Genomic DNA, 17,093 nt, shown 5'->3' with positions numbered 1-17,093 from the left:
CACTTTACATAGCCCACGTTGCAAACAGGTCTGATTCAGAGGCTTCACACATGCTAGTCCCTCTGCCTGGAATGCACAGTCCATGTTCCACCATGTAATCTTTTTAGAGAAGTCCTCCTTGATCTCTGGTGAAGTGCCTTTCCCTTGTGATTCTCTGTTACGGCATGTGCTTCGTGACACTTCTCACAATGAATTGGTATGAATTGGTTTGTTTTTTAATTCTATTATCTTCTCCTTTAGTGACTTGATGGAAAGCTACACAAGACCTGGAGACATAACTCTTTTATTCACCAACATTAACCTGACACTTAGCAAAGTTCAAGGCATGTAATATAGATGCTTAATAAATATTTGCTGAGTGTTCATTATTGAGAGGAAAGTAGCTGAAATAGTAAAGTGTTATTAGAGGCACACAAAGCTAGAAAATGAGAGGCCAGATTGTGGGGAGTACTGAATGTCATAGTGGAGAGTTCAGACTTTATGGATAATAGAGAAACATGAAATATTTTGACCCCAAAAAAACAAATTGTTTGGATCCGTGTTATGGACAAATATCTCTAGCAACAATACAAGGGATAGATTACATTAGAAAGAAATTGGAGGTGCTGGGCATGGTGGCTCACACCTGTAATCCCAGCACTTTGGGAGGCCAAGGCGGGCGGATCACTTGAGGTCAGGAGTTTGAGACCACCCTGGCCAACATGGTGAAACCTTGTCTCTACTAAAAATACAAAAATTAACTGGGTGTAGTGGTACAGACCTGTAATCCCAGCCATTTAGGAGGCTGAGGCAAAAGAGTCGCTTGAGCCCAGGAGGAGGAGGTTCCAGTGAGCCAAGATCGCACCGCTGCACTCCAGTTTGGGTGACAGAGTGAGACTTTGTCTCAAAAACAAACAAGCGAACAACAACAACAAAAATTGGAGGCAAAGTTTCTGGAAAGATAAAATGATTCAGCAGATGTATATATTTTGAGAAGGAAAAAGGATTGTATAAAAGTATAGTTGCACTAAGTTATATATAATAATTTTTTTATTAAGAATGAACATTATTAGACTTCATCTAATAGTTCAGCCTTGGGTTTGTTGTGTCCAGATTATTATAGCTTTGGAATGAATGTCCCAGGTTATCTCAGGATATATTTATTCCCACAAGCTATAAAGCATTTATAGTTTGTGGTTTGGGGGCTAATCAGACCTAAAGGCGTCTCTCCACAGTAACTGGAAAAAGCCTCCCATATTCAACTATTTTTAAACACAAACAACCATTCACTCCTTCCAAATCTGATTGCTGTAAACTTGGTGAGCAAGCCCTCTTCTCAGGTCGTGTGTGTGCCAGCTCTGAGTTCTGAAGCGTGGTGCCTTCAAATTATCTGGATTGAAATAGTGCCTGGAAAATGTGATTAAAGTAGATGATGAGTTTTGAAAACTTAGAAAATAGCCATACAGGTTTTAAAGATGGGTTTAACACGAACCAAACAAAAACGAATTCTTCCCAAAGTACTTGGGGAAAAAAAGGAAGAGGCGAATAACAATTTTACTCTAAACACCAGGAGAAATAGGCAATGGAGAAAGAAAGGTGTTGACTTAATGCCAAGAGACCTTCTTGAAAGCAAGGGGCTTTAGAGAGACGTTTTTTCAGATGCTGTCTTTAAATCCAAACATTTTCAGAGGCGCGAACACAGTGGATGTGTTTGGTTCCATGTCAGTAATGCATGAAGAGGCAACGGGGTGAAAGTGGGTCTGCTACCTGCTGAAATGCCCTTGCAACTCAGGTACCTACTTCAGGGGCTCTGCAGGTGGGGGGGACCTCCCTGATTGTCAGCCAGCACAACTGTCACCCACCCTCAGCTGGCATCCCCAGCACAGTAGAAACCCAGAGAAAATGTGGGGAAACAAAATGGAAACTACTGGGAAAGGCAGCTGAATTTCAATAACTTCAGTTTTCACTGTTAGTGTAGAAGGTTTTCTATTAATCCCTAGGTAGTTCTGGGACTGGAGTGATTTGTCTTGAAGAAGCAGTGTGGGCTGGGTGTGATGGTTCATGCCTGTAATCTCAGCACTTTGAGAGGCTGAAGCAGGATTGCTTGAGCCCAGGAGTTCCAGGCTAGCCTGGGCAACACAGAAAGACTCCTTCTCTACCAAGAAATTTAAAAAAAAAAAAAAATTAGCTGGATGTAGTGGCACATACTCCTGGTCCTAGCTACTTGGGAGACTGAGGTAGAAGGATTGCTTGAGCCTGGCAGGTTGAGGCTACAGTGAGCCATGATCATGCCACTGCACTCCAGCCTGGACAACAGAGCAAGACCCTGCCTCAAAACGAAACAAACAGAAAGAGTGTAATGAAAAGAAAGGAAATAAATAATTCAAGTAAAAGAAACTTGACAGATTAAAGCCAATAGGCATTCACAATGTGAATTTCAGTGATTTTATGCCAGTATTTTTTAAATGTATTAATGACATACATCTGTCACGTACTTGAACCTCTTGGATTAAGACTACAGAAAGGAAGATACAGATAGTGACGAGCCAAGGAAAGGGTGCTCATCCGGGTATCAGGGGACTTGAATGCTAGCCAAATCTCTGCCTCTTACTAACTCTCCAACCTTGAACGGGTAGCTTCAGTCCTCTGACAATTATTCTCATCTTAGACTAGAATGTGGCTTTCACTTTAGAAAGCGGGACCAACATCTCAGGGACTGGCAGGAACAGAGTCTGTAGATATAGATGTGTTGGAGTGGAGCAGAAGTCTGGCCCCCAGCTTGGATGTCTCCCTTTCTACAGGGGAGGGGAAGAAGCAATAGCCTGTGTGAAGAGGAGCTGGGGAAGGATGTCTTTGGCAAGTGCACAGGACATCAGGAAACACTGGCGAAGCCACAGTGACGCTTACAAGCACAGACTTGTAGTGAGCTCACTGATGGCCCCTCATGGTCCTAGCATTCCCCAGTGTGTGGAGTGAGAATATGGAAATCCTGGAGCAGTGGGAGGGCCAGAGGGAGTGAGGACCAACAAAAGGTCCTGGCCAGGCCTGGGGGCTCACACCTGTAATCCCAGCACCTTGGGAGGCCCAGGTAGGGGAATTGCTTGAGCCCAGGAGTTCGAGAGCAGCCTAGGCAATAGAGAGAGACTCTGTCTCTACAAAGAAATGTCTTTTAAAGAGTGAACTGGGTGTGCTGGCACTTGTCTGTGGTCTCAACTTGTCAGGATGTTGGGGGGTCGCTTGAGCCCAGGAGTTCGAGGCTGCAGTGAGTGGTGATTGCTCCATGCACTCCAGCCTGGGCAACCGAGTGAGATGTTGTCTCAAAAAAAAAAAAAAAGTCCTGTGGTCAACGGTCTTGAAGAAACATCCCAGAGTACTTCCTTCTTGAAGATTTGTGGTTCATGTTAGCATACTAAAGGCTCTGACAAGTCCTGCAGTAGAGAAACAGGGTTAACTATTTATGTCACCATTCGAGAACCTGCTTGACTAAAGAAACTTTTTAAAAAGATATGTTTGTTAAAATTTCACTGAACATAATGGATACAACATCATTCTAGGGTATAAAATTCAAGCTCCCTGAGAAGGTATATAATGCCTCTAGGATCAGGCTCCTGCCACTTCCTACTTCAAACTTTATAATTAGTTGCTATGGAGCCAAATGCCCTGGGAGCTCATCTCTGCCCACCCCTGCTCACCCGCCACCCCTCAAGTCTGCATGCCCCAGCCTGCCCTGCAGATTGCATGCTTCGTGGTTTCTTTGTATGTGTGTTTTGCTCATGCAAAACCTAAGTGCTCTCTGTCTTCTTATTTAACTGTCCAGTTCCTAATTATCCTTTAAGATTTACGTTACTCACAATCACCCTGAAGGGCATGTTGTCATGGATATTTTGTGAGCTTGAGTCCAGCCGTTTGTTCAGAAAAATAACTCCCTTGTGCATAGTAATCTCCATTCTATAAACTGCTTTCTTACATACTGTCTTGCTTAGTTCTTCCTTCAGTTCTGTAAAGCAGACTGTATTATCATTATTGTTTTATAAGTGAGAAAATGAGCATTATAGAGCCCAAGTGACTTGCCTAAGATCATCCGCTCAGGAAATGGCAGGACAGGCCGTCTCCACTTTCAAGCCAAGCCCTGCCCATTCAGTGGGTATATGACTCACGAAGCATAGAAGGACTCAAAACATTTGAGCAGCTTCTTTTAAAACAAATAAGCTAACCATTTCTCCCTCCCATTTCTTCCTCTGTCATTGTCACTGCCAGCACCGTCACATCTGCCTCTCAGATGGGGCTCTGGTGACCGGGAAGGAGAGCATCTGGAGTGAATGAGAAATCGTTTGTAACCCCTGCACACATTTCTTCTGACAGCTGCTGCTCTTCCCAATTTTCTGCTTGGATGATTTTTTTAAAGCCTGTTAACTGTTTTTTTCCTATTGCAGAATGGAAAACAAACAGCACAGCCACCTGTGTGTACACACACAAGTATATTTCCTTTAGATGCAAGTATTTGCTATCACAAGGAGCTGGAAGTGATGAAGCCTGTTTTTAAAAACATTGCTACTTCATTTACTGTATTTCTAAAGTAGAAAATGACCAAAGAAAAATTCTCCAACTGTAATTGTGAATGAGCTCGGTAAACCTGGGCCACCACAGGACTTTATCATGAGCTGCCTGCATTCTTGACTTCTGTTGAGTTCATGGAGGATGTTGAGTGCTGCTCAGCTCCCTCTTGGCCTGCCCTTGGCCCATTCTCTCCTCCTTCCACCACCACCCATCTTCAGGAGCTGCTGGACCTGACAGTGTAGAAGGAAGCAGCCTCAGAAAACCACTTGAAGCAAGATATTAGGGATAGAGGGTTTTCTCCTCCCACGGTAGCTAATATTTTAAAGGAGAATCCACTCTTACCCCTCAAGACAATGCTTAACCCAGAGAAGTTAATCGGTAAGGGTAGAACTCTTGGTTCTACGGGACTCTGATGGGTGCATTTGCACCATATGAAAGAACTGTTTCCTCTCCCACTTACACGGCTTTTTCACTAGAGGGGAAAGAAGACAGGTTGAAAAACAAACTCACCTGCATGTATGTGCTCAAGGGAATGAGCAATCATTTGCCATCATGAAGACCTAAGAAAAGCCTTATGCTTCAAACAGTTGCTTTTTTATTTTTGTGTGTGTGTTTTGAAGACGAGGTCTCCTCTGTCACCCAGGCTGGATTGCAGTGGCACAATTACAGCTCAGTGCAGCCTGGAACTTCCAGGCTCAAGCAGTCCTCTCACCTCAGTAGGCATGCTCCACCACACCTGGCTAATGCTAACTTTTTTTTTTTTTTTTTTGAGATGGGGTTTTATCATGTTGGCCAGGCTGGTCTCAAACTCCTGGACTCAAGTGATCCATCTATGTTGGCCTCCCAGAGTGTGGGGGTGATAGATATGAACCACCGTGCCCGGCCATGGTTGTACTTTTAAGTGTTGCTTTCCTCCCACTACGTGTCATACTTCATCTACTTGGTATGACTTTTTAAGATAAATAAGGACATTCTTCCACTATTGCAAGATTTGCTTCTGAAAGGCATAGAGCATGTGAGCTGAGCACACGTGCTCCTATCCCACTCATACCCGGCCAAGGTTGTCCATACCTCCAGGTCTGCCAGGCAGAGGGGAACCAGATCACGGTCCCACTCAGTGTGACTGCATTCCTACCCAACCTGAGTGCCCCACCCTGGGCATGGATGGTACTGAGGGGCCTTCCAGTGGGGCAACAGGACTTCAGAGCCCCAGGTTGGAGTTAGGACAAAAAAGGTTGAAGTGCTGGCTTTGCCTCTTGTTAGTGACCTTGGGCAAGTTGCTTCAGCTCTCAGGCCTCAGTTACTTCACCGCTGTAGCCTGGGGAGGATGAAATTGAGTAGCCAATGGGAACTGCTTGTCTCATAGGGACACTAGATACAACTGCAGCCATTACCAAGGTCAACAGACATGAGCTGACTACTTAGAAAATGCGCTCTTAGAAGTCATTCCTATTCATCTAATCAAGGTTTTGTGAAGGCTGCTTCCAGTAAATGCACAACACTGTGAGGATGACCTCACTGAGGAGCAATGAGAGGGTAAGGGGAGGAGGTACAGCCCCTCACTCCTCACACTCAAATGGCATCTACCACAGCTTCCCACTGACTTCACAGGGTGGAACTTGAGCCCTGTGTGGCTAAAAGACCCTGTCTCTCACTGTCCAGCACTCTTTAGTATAAAGGGCTTCAGAAACTATGAATAAGAGAACTGGCCATGTGGGCTTGACACAGAACAGGACATTCAAACTCCCTGTGGCTCAGTACTCTTGTCTGTTTGGGTGCTTTTTCCATTTACTTCAAAAGCAGTCTGCCTGTGTGATCAGCTGCCAAGGTAGGCACATATCAACCTAAAATACAAAGAGGCGCTCAGAATGTGCCAATGTGTGCATGGGATGGGGGTGGGGGCTGGAAGGGAAATAGAAACAGGATGGAAATGAAAGACTCCTTCTAATTAGAATGTTTCCCAAGCTTTCCCATCTGGTTCTTCCAGAAATAATAATCACAAGGGGAAATATCTGACACGGTGTCATCTACTGAAGAAATGAACTGGGCTTGCTTTTCAGGGAAAGGCAAAAAATGGTCACCAGGGACTCAGTTTGGAAAAAGCACGAGTTTAAGGAGTTGAGAGGATGATGGGCCCTGGTTCCTGGAGAGGAGGTGAAAATGTTTTCTTCTTTTCTTCCCCTCTCCAAATCTCAGGTCTTTATCTATAAAATAGAGTTATCTCCTAAATATACTAATTAGGAAGCAGCCTGGCATCATGGAAACAGCGTGGACTTTAGAGCCTAAACGACCTGGGCCCGTATCCACTCCATTGCTATCACTTCAGGGAAAAGTTTCACTTCTGCAGACTTGTTTCCACGTCTTTGAGACAGAGATTCTAATATTTACTTTGTTCTAAAGATTAGAAGTGACATATGGAAAATGTTGAAATCTTCACCTCTCCAGGGGATGATATTAGGATATTGAGCCTTTGGGAGATGATGGGTCACGGGGGCAGAGCACTCATGAATGAGATTAGTTCTCTTATCAAAGAGACTCCAGAGAAACCTCCCACCCCTTCCACCGGTGAGGTTGGAGTTAGAATACCACTGTCTATGAGGAAGCAGCCCTCACCAGACCCCAAATCTGCTGAGACCTTAATCTTGGACTTCCCAGCCCCTAGAACTGTGAGAAATCAATTTCTGTTGTCTGTAAGTCACCAAGTCTATATTATTTTGTTATGTAGCAACCTGAATGGACTAAGACAGTAGCTATAATCATCATCATCATTGCCAATACCAATATTACATGAAGCTCACATGGACAGAAATTTCCTTATAATAGTGGAGAAAGACTAAAGCTCTGACTCTGAAAATGTATTTCTAATTGGTAGATAGAATATCCTAGAATGTTTTGAAGCTTTATTTGTTGAGGCATGCGTAGGGATGGTCAGTGCTAGTTCTTACCATTGCTGTGATTCTCCTAGGTCATCTCTCAGCTCAGTCCCCTCATCTATGCCCTTAACACACACTCCCTTAACATGCTCATGCCTCGCTAGCTATTCAGGTTTCAGTTCTGCCAAACTCTCCCTCAGTCCCATGTCCCATTCCAGCTGTACCTTGTCTCTCATTTTTTCTTGACTTAAGAATGCAGGTCATTTTCCAAACGCAATTGTTACAGCAGGAACAGCTAAGATTACCACATTTTTTTCTTCCTATCAGGCTGTGAATGCCCACCAGGTCACAACCAAATTGGGCACAGTGACCCTAAAGAGCTCTGCAAATAAATGCCAGGGACAGAGAGTGGTAGACTCCATCATCTGGGAGAATGAATGAGAACTGAGAGGCAGGTTGTGCCTCCTTTGACCTAAAACTCTGAATAGAATATTTCCAGGAATCCTTGGGATTTCCTGGGTCTTAAGCCTCTAACACTTGTTCTCTGGAATCATCATTCCTTTGAGATAATTGGTTTTCTTCAATTCAATCAATGGTGTTGATAAGGTACCATTTTTATGCAGTCTTGAATCACATAAGTTCTTAAAAACATTAGGGAAAAAACATTAGAGATGGTAAAGCTCCCTGATGAGCAAAGGGAGCTCATGTAGGGTGGGTGGATCTTTCTTGGGAGCCTGGGCTTTGGGGACAGGAAGTACAGTCAGGCTGGACATGCTGTTTACATTAAGTCCACCAGTCGTAGAGAGGAGGGGGAAGAGCCGGACCTGTATACACATCTCAACCACTGTTCTCCCTAATGGCATCACCTTCTACAACCTTCTCAATCTCCCCCATTCTCTCTTTCTGCATTTGCAAGCGGGGGATCATACTGCCTACTTCTTAAGGTTGTCATAGGTTTAAGTGAGAGAAATTGGTGCTCTGGTGTCTCCTCCTCCTAATAACGCTGTGCCCGCACCCCTTGTCACCATTGTTAGGATTCTAGAATGTTCTTTTTCTCTGTAGAAGTGATGAGAAGATATCACTAGCACAAATAAAGTATAGTTTTAATGATCTGTTGTTTGCATCCATAGTTTATGAATCTTGAAGGTCTGTGGTGCTAGCGAAAAAATAGGGCCTCACCTTAGCACTATTTCGGAGCAAGAACCTTGAGACTTCAGAGAAATCGCAAACAATGAATAGTTTAGAATTACTGTTAGTAATAATATTATTATTATAACAACATTCTTCACAATTCAAGGATCTAACATACACAGTCATATGTTGCTTCACAACAGGTATATGTTCTGAGAAATGCATCCTCAGGTACTTTTGTCTCTGCTGAACATCACAGAGTGCACTTTTGGACACCTGGATGGTATAACCTACACCTAGGCTTTCTGGTCTAGCTTACTGCTCCCAGAGTACAAACCTGTGCACCATACTGCTCTACTGAATACTGTTGGCATGATCATACAATGATCAGCATTTACATATCTAAGCATATCTAAACATGAAAAAAGTACAGTAAACATACAGTATAAAAGATAAAATATGGTCCACCTGGCCGAGTGTGTAGTGGCTCATGCCTGTAATCCCAGCACTTTGGAAGGCCGAGGCAGGTGGATCACTTGAGGTCAGAAGTTTGAGACCAGCCTGACCAATATGGTAAAACTTCATCTCTACTAAAAATACAAAATTAGCCAGGCGTGGTGTTGCACGCCTGTAATCCCAGCTACTTGGGAAGCTGAGGCAGGAGAATCACTTGTACCTGGGAGGCAGAGGTTGCAGTGAGCTGAGATCACGCCATTGCACTCCAGCCCGGGCAACAAGAGCGAAACTCAGTCTCCAAAAAAAAAAATAAGAAAAGAAAAAAAGGTCCACCTATATAGGGCACTTACCATGAATGGAGCTTAAAGGTCTGGAAGTTCTCTGGGTGAGTGAGTGAGCGACTAAGTGGTGAGTGACTGTGAAGGCCTAGGATATTACACTACTCTAGGCTTTATCAACATAGTTCGCTTATGCTCCAACAAATTTATTTTTAAAATATTTTTTCTTTCTCAATAATAAATTTACCTTAGCTAACTGTAACAGGTTTACTTTATAAACTCTTTTATTCTTTTAACCTTTTGTCTCTTTCGTAGTAGCACTTAGCTTAAAACACAGTTTCCAGTCATAGAAAAATATTTTCTTTCTTATATACTTATTCTATAACATAAGCTTTTTTCTGTTAGCATTTTTTTCTTACTTTTAAAACTTTTTTGTCAAAGACAATGGCACAAATACATGCAACTGCCTAGGCCTACACAGGGTCAGGATCATTAGTGTCACTGTCTCCCCGCTCCAAATCCTGTCCCGCTGGAGGGTTCTTCAGGGCTAAAAACAAGCATGGAGTGGTCCTCTCCTAGGATAGCAATGTCTTCTTGTGGAATACCTCCTGAAGAACCTGCCTGAGGCTGTTTTACAGTTAACTTTTTTTTTTTTTTTTGAGATGAAGTCTCACTGTCACCCAGGTTGGAGTGCAGTGGTGCAATGTCGGCTCACTGCAGCCTCCGCCACCTGGGTTCAAACAATTCTCCAGCCTCAGCCTCCTGAGTAGCTGGAATTACAGGCGCCTGCCACCACGCCTGGCTAAGTTTTGTATTTTTAGTAGAGATGGGGTTTCACCATGTTGGCCAGGCTGGCCTCAAACTCTTGACCTCAAATGATCCACCCACCTCGGCCTCCCAAAGTGCTGAGATTACAGGCGTGAGCCACCATGCCTGGCCAACTTTTTTTATAGGTAGAAGGAGTACACTCTAAAATCATGATAAAATAGTAAATACATAAACCAGTAACATAGTCATTTATTATCAAGTATTACATACTATACATAATTGTATGTGCCTGGCTGCATAGTGGTTTGTTTACACCAGCATCATCAGTGATGCACTGTGCTATGACATTATGACAGTGATGACATCACTAGATGATAGGAATTTTTCAGCTCCATTATAATCTTATGGGACAACCTATCACTAGCCGAAATGTCATGTGGTGTGTGACCTTATATCAGTTTTATGTGTATAAAGTATTCCTACATAGATTATCCCATTTGACCTGCAAAACAATTCCATAAAGTAGGAAGGGCAGAAATTTACTTCGTTGTGTTAAAACAATGTCCACGGAGGTTCAAACCTGCTGTGAGTCACAGCTAATGATTAGTTACTTCAGAACTCAAACCCATTTCCCCTGACCCCAAATCCATTCCTGACCCTCCCACATCCCAATTAATTCCTCAGCTCTTAGGTGCTTTCCCATCAGACAGGAAGCATAAAAACATGCATGTAATTACCTATTGCTGGTTAAAAAAATTATATATTTCATGAAACAACTCAAATTGTTCTGTTGGGTGAACAAATTTTCTCCAGGATAACATGTGGGTCTCAATTCTAAAAGTAACTAACATTTATTATACAGAACCGATTAGGTAACAGGCACTATGCTAAGGAAGCCTTTTGTACCTACACTTAATTTTCACAACAGCCCTTGAAAGTAGCTATTTTTTTTTTTAACTTTTAAGTTCAGGAGTACACGTATAGGTTTGTTATATAGGTAGACTTGTGTCCTGGGGATTTGTTGTACAGATTATTTTGTCACCCAGTATTAAGCCTATACCCAATAGTTATTCTTCCTGATCCTCTCCCTCCTCCCACTCTCCATTCTCCAATAGGCCCCAGTGTGTGTTGTTCCCCTCTATGTGCTCGTGTGTTCTCATCACTTAGCTTCTACTTACGAGCGAGAACATGCAGTATTTGGTTTTCTGTTCTTATGTTAGTATATGAATACATTTCAAAAGAAGACACACAGGTGGTCAACAACTATATGAAAAAAGCTCAACAGCACAGATCTTTAAAGAAATGCAAATCAAAGCCACAATAAGATACCATCACACACAAGTCAGAATGGCTATTATTAAAAACGAAGTAGTTATTATTACTTCATCTTAGAGAAGAGGACCTGATTGTCAAAAAGGCCAAGTAAATTGTTGATATGGTTTGGCTGTGTCCCTACCCAAATCTCATCTTGAATTGTAGTTCCCATAATCCCCCACGTGTCACAGGAGGGACCCAATGGGAAGTAACTGAATCATAGGGGGTGGGGTTACCTCCGTGCTGTTCTCATGGTATTGAGTGAGTTCTCACAAGATCGGATGGTTTTATAAGGGGCTTTTCCCACTTTTGCTCTGCACTTCTCCTTGCTGCCATCATGTGAAGAAGGACATGTTTGCTTCCCCTTCTGCCATGATTGTAAGTTTCATGAGGCCTCCCCAGTCCTCCAGAACTGTGAGTCAATTAAACCTCTTTCCTTTATAAATTACTCAGTCTCTAGTACGTCTTTATCAGCAGCATGAGAGCAGACTGATACACTTGCCTAAGGTCACATGGCCACACAGTGGAAGTAGGGCTGAGAAATGTCTGCGTGGCACCAAAGTCTATGCTCTCAAATCACTCTGCTGTTTACTTGTGTTTCTCTGGCACTTTCCTCAACATCTCATACAGAACTCCCATCCCCTAAATGTGCTTCCTAATACTTAAGGGTGTCCCAAGAAAATGTCTTACATGAATCCTCCAAGTTAGCACTCCTGTCAGCTCTCAAGTGTCATCCACCATTTCTTTACCCTTCTCCTATTTCAGCCCGCACAACCCAGAAATGAAATGTTGGGCAGTAATCCCCACTGTGGCGAGCTTGCAAATAAAAAGAAGAGAGAAGTGCCCTGGACATGCTGCCTGCACCACCATGGTTTCCTTGATACTTTACTTCATTTGGTTTAGAAGTTGGATGTTTGAAATGGAAAGAGGTGAAGGAGTGAAACTTCTCATCTGACGGCTCTTTAAAGCCCCTGCCTACTTGGGGCAGTTGTGCCTTCCCTGAGCTTCACATTCCTTAACTGCAACATAGAAATCATGCCACCTACTTCACAGGATTGTGCTGTGTGTTGAATGAAATACACTGTGCAAAGCACCTGACATCATGGTTGGCACCTTCGGAAGCTAAAACAAAATGCTGGTTTCTTCTCACCCAAATTCCTGTTCCATATGAAGACACAGCTTCCTATGTTGTTGGCAGTTAATCAGTCAACACACAGTACTGTTTGTACAGTGATTGCCATGTTCAGACAAGTTCTTGTATAAGAGAGTGTGAAAATTACCTATAGAGGACTGGACATCACTTATGTAAAATGTTTTATGAGCATTAATGTAATGAGATCAACCTACAATTACACTTGGACATATATGATTTTGTCAAAATATTCTCTGTACTGGTATTTGTGATAAAAAGGATTATAGCAGCCTGTGCCTGGCCTAAACAGATTTGAGCATGTTTCTAAATGAGATGTAGATTGAGTCACTTGCCAGCTATCTGGAAACGTGAGCAAAACCTCCTTAACCTTTGGTGAAAAAAACTGTGTGAAGATGTTTAACAAGGAAAACTATCATAAGACTCCAACCGGGCATCCTGGCATCCTGAGAATTTCCAGGATTCAGCCTGGCCTGCCGTGGTCAGCCAGGGCCACTGGCCCCTGATGCCCCAGGGGTGCTGCCCATGTGTGGGGATGCTGAGGAGTCAGGGAGGGAGAATTCACCCAGACTTGACACGATGCTGCATGCAGAGCAAGGAAGTTCTAGACCACATGCTCATTTTGTTTTGGAGGATGATTTCCTGGTTCCCTTTTAGTCAAGTTATGTCACATTGATGAAGACTGGAGCTTTCTCACACCTGCCTTCTTTCCTCCTCAGGTACAAGGTCAGCATGACTCAGAAAGGTTCCTTTCCCTCTGAGAGGTACTAAGCCTATAGAAATACCATGAATGTGAGTGACTCAACTGAATTTTAAGGTGATTTCTTTTCTTCTTCCTTTTGTCTCATTTTTTATTTATTATGCTTTTCAATTACCTGTTACAATTTGCTAGAAAGAAATGATCTCCATTTTTAAAAAGCACTACCATGTTCTCACAAGTTAAAAGGTTTAGATTTTTTTTTCTTCTCTCTAATTAGGATGGGCTAAATTATATTTAAAAACAACAACAACAACAAAAAACCCTTCCAGCCTGATTTGTTACCTGGGTTTTTTTTTTTTAAATCTTATTTCTTCTTTCTCTCTTATGTTTTTCTTTTTTCTTAATTTTTTTCTTTCTTTTTCTTCCTTTCTTTCCATCTTTCTTTCTATTTCTCTCTCTTTCTTTTTCTTCCTTCCTTCCTTCCTCTTTCTTTTTTCCTTCCTTCCTTCTTTCTTCCCTCCCTCCTTCCTTCCTTCCTTCTTTCTTCTTTTCTCTCTCTCTCTTTCTTTGATGCTAAGTGTCTTCTGCACAGCTGCAACAAAATACCACTTTCTTTTCATTTTGGAGGGTGAGTTAATACCAAGTTTCTTTCATGCTGCTCTAAGAAAATGCCATAGACTGGGTAATTTATAAAGAAGTGAAATTTGGTTTCTCTCAGTTCTGGGGACTGGAAGTATCTGGTGCCTTGTCTGGTGAGGACTATGTCCTCTGGAGGGGAGGAATACTGTGTCCTCATTGGGTGGAAAGCAGAAGGGCAACCTACTGCTCAACAGCTGTGTGAAGATTCTTTTATAAGGGTCTTAATCCCATTCATGAAGGAAGCACATTCAGGATCCGATTGCCTCTGAAATGCCACCCCCCTCTTCCTACTATCACAGCACCAGAATGTTGGAGGGGACACAAACTATGACACCAAGTATTTTGATGTGAGACCTCTCCTAGAGAACCCATAAATGACCACAGGATTTAAAGCGCAAATTCATGACAATATTAAAGTTGCTTACAACTGTCTGTTGTACACTTTATCCTAGAGGCTTAAAAGTATTTAGTAAAAATAATGCGAACAAAGTAGATGAAAAGTACACTTCAAAGTTTATTGGAGGCTTCGTTTATAAAGCAGTGTCTCACAGGTCAGTCACCAAATCACAAGAATAGCTAACACAGAATTTAGGATTAAACTCTGAAATGAATAGTGTTTTCATTTCAAATAAGAGGAAGGAGGCAGTGAAGAAAAAGTGATTCCATTTAGATACACAAAGGCAAGAGGGAGCCGACTGTGATGGCTCAAACCTGTAATCCCAGCACTTTGGGACGCCAAGGTGGGGCGGATGGATCACCTGAGGTCAGGAGTTCAAGACCAGCCTGGCCAACATGGCAAAACCCCGTCTCTACTTAAAAAATACAAAAATTGGCTGGGCGTGGTGGCGGGTGCCTGTAATCCCAGCTCTTCGGGAGGGTGAGGCAGGAGAATCACTAGAACCCGGGAGGCGGAGGTTGCATTGAGCTGAGATCGTGCCACTGCACTCCAGCCTGAACAACAGAGCCAGACTCTGTCTCAACAAAAGCGAAAACAAAGATGAGAGGGGTTGTCTTGGCTGTCCTCACTGCCACCCCTCACTTGTAGATTATTCTCCACCACTATCTTTTCCTGATTCTGCGATATAGGCCCAGAGTCCAGCTCCATGCCCACAATCATTATCTGACCCCCCTAGTTTAAGACTCCCCCGGAGCTGAAGACTTGCTGTTTGCTTCCTCAGGCTGTCGGTGGAACCATGGGGCTGAGTCACGTCTGCCCACAGCTGCTGCTGTTCGCATCCCTGGGCACTGAGGCCTGAAACTCCACCCTGGCAGGGACCAGCCCGACCCCCCTGGAGGAAATGGCTGGGCAGTTTCAGCAGCAGCAGATGAAAACTTCCTTCCTCTTCATCCAGCTGCGGGCTCCTCCAGCCTGCGCTCTCCCCGCCCCGTCTCCAGCGGCAACCCCAGGGGGCCTGGAGGAGGGACACAGTTTCCCAAGTCCCAGGACAGGCTTCTTGGCAGGCCGGGACCTCAGGCGCACACAGGGCTCAGCTGCCCCTCCTTTGAGGCTGCTGCAGAAGGCAGGCCCTGAGACGGAGGAACCAGCTGCTTTCACTTGCTCTGCTCCAAGGGAAAAGAAGGCAGGGAGGAAAAAATCCCAGGATCCGGATGTAAGCAGGGGTGGCGATTACAGATCCCTACATTACAGGCATTGCCAGGCCCCTGCCTCCAAGACACTGGGCGGGCTACAGCCCCGGGCATGGAGGCTTCCTAGCCCAGCTCCCGTCATGAGTGACGAAAGCAGCAGTCCCTCCATGGGCTGGAAGCACTGGCCAGTCACTTCTGCCGCCCAGGACCTGTGGGGCATGGACCCCCAATGCAGGGATAACTTGGGATGCTTCCCTCCAAGGGCTGTCCTGGTCCACACTGCAGATGGAGAGGAAAAGAATGTGCTGAGGAGAGGTGCCGAGACCTGCCAAATACTCCCTGGGAGCTGTAAGGAGGCCACAGGTCCCGCAGTGCAGGCGACAAGGGCACGGCTCTACAGGTACTGTCCAGCCGTGCACACCAGCAAGGGCTGCCCAGCCCCGCCTGCCACTCTGCCTCTCAAGGTAAGAACTCGCATGGCCTGAAACCCAGCAGAAAAAAGGGGGCCAGGAGACAGACATGCCACCCTGGCCCCCAATTTCTGGCATTGGTTCTCTCCTCTGCTTGAATGGGCCACACCTTGACAGCAGAGGTACCCACGAGCCGCAGCCTTCCCAGGCCTGGCATTGGCTCTGTCCTCTGCCACCTTCCAGGCTGAAAACGTTTCGTTTAGAAGGAGGCAAGGATCAACTATTTCCCAAGATTTCTGCCAAAGATGGGAGAAGAAAAGTCAGGCATACTTTATGGGGGAACACCAGAAGGAAGGACAAAGGAGGTACCCAGATATTTATTGGGCTCTGTGATGTGCTAGGCATTTTCTCACATCCCATTACTCCTCTTAACCACTTTGAGAAATAGAGCTCCACAGCTCCAGTTTCAGAGGAGGGGATGGAGACGTGACTGGGCAAATACCCCCCCCCACCCTTGCAGAAAGACAAGGGCGAAAGCAAAGTCTGTTCTCCAGAATGGGCATTGGGAACAATGGGGGAGGCTCCAGGGAGCTGTGGAGGTTTCCAGAACTGGAGCACAGCCTTGGAACTCAGCCACACCCTACTGTCATCCATGAACACCTGACTTTCTAGGGCTCCTATCTGCCTCCCATCTCCCAAACACACCTAGACCACCACCACCCAATGGATGTGCAGCCTAGGACAGGAGCCTCCGTTCCCCATCTGGAAGAGGAAGGCAGCCCTGTGTGGCCTCCAGGGTCTTTTCCAGCTTTGTGGGCTCCTGTTTCCAGCTCTATGGGCTCTGCCTCTGATCACGGCCTTGCCCGCCCTTGTTAGCATCTCACGTTCCTCACTTCCGGCCCCGCCTTCCGGTCGTGCTGGTGTCTGCAACCCACCTTCTCCCCCCAGCTCAGGGGCACTGTCCTCAACATGGGTGGACAAAAGTTAAAATGATGCATTCAGCTTTATTTTCTCACAGTGTGGACGTCCTGCTATCCTTTACATGTGTGTGAGCATGAGGGTGGAGGGGAGGAAGGGTGTGGAGGGTGGTGGGATGAGATGGAAGGAAGAGGGGGTCATTGGAGTGTTGAGGGTTAGCATGGAGAGGAATCTCAGGGAAGTCACAAAAGAAATGAATGAAATTCACAGCATCTGGCAGGGGCCTCTCATGGGCTTGGAGGGGGTGCCGCTTCATCTGAACGCCATGCCCTC

General features: G+C 44.8%; 1 protein-coding gene across 1 annotated transcript in view; it reads left to right on the top strand.

Annotated features, from left to right (window-relative positions):
* PSD3 (pleckstrin and Sec7 domain containing 3) overlaps positions 1 to 17,093 on the top strand; it is a 696,970-nt gene that overhangs the window by 131,632 nt on the left and 548,245 nt on the right. Inside the window, exons 4-5 of the mRNA XM_028852422.2 lie at positions 13,226 to 13,323; positions 15,024 to 15,896. Of these exons, the coding sequence (XP_028708255.2) occupies positions 15,144 to 15,896 (753 nt within the window). The 5' untranslated portion in view covers positions 13,226 to 13,323; positions 15,024 to 15,143. The remainder of the gene's footprint in view (positions 1 to 13,225; positions 13,324 to 15,023; positions 15,897 to 17,093) is intronic.

Source organism: Macaca mulatta, chromosome 8, assembly GCF_049350105.2.
Source record: "Macaca mulatta isolate MMU2019108-1 chromosome 8, T2T-MMU8v2.0, whole genome shotgun sequence".
NCBI classification, from domain to species: Eukaryota; Metazoa; Chordata; class Mammalia; order Primates; family Cercopithecidae; genus Macaca; species Macaca mulatta.
Note: the sequence above shows the minus strand (reverse complement) of the source record. Positions and strands in the feature narration are given on the sequence as shown.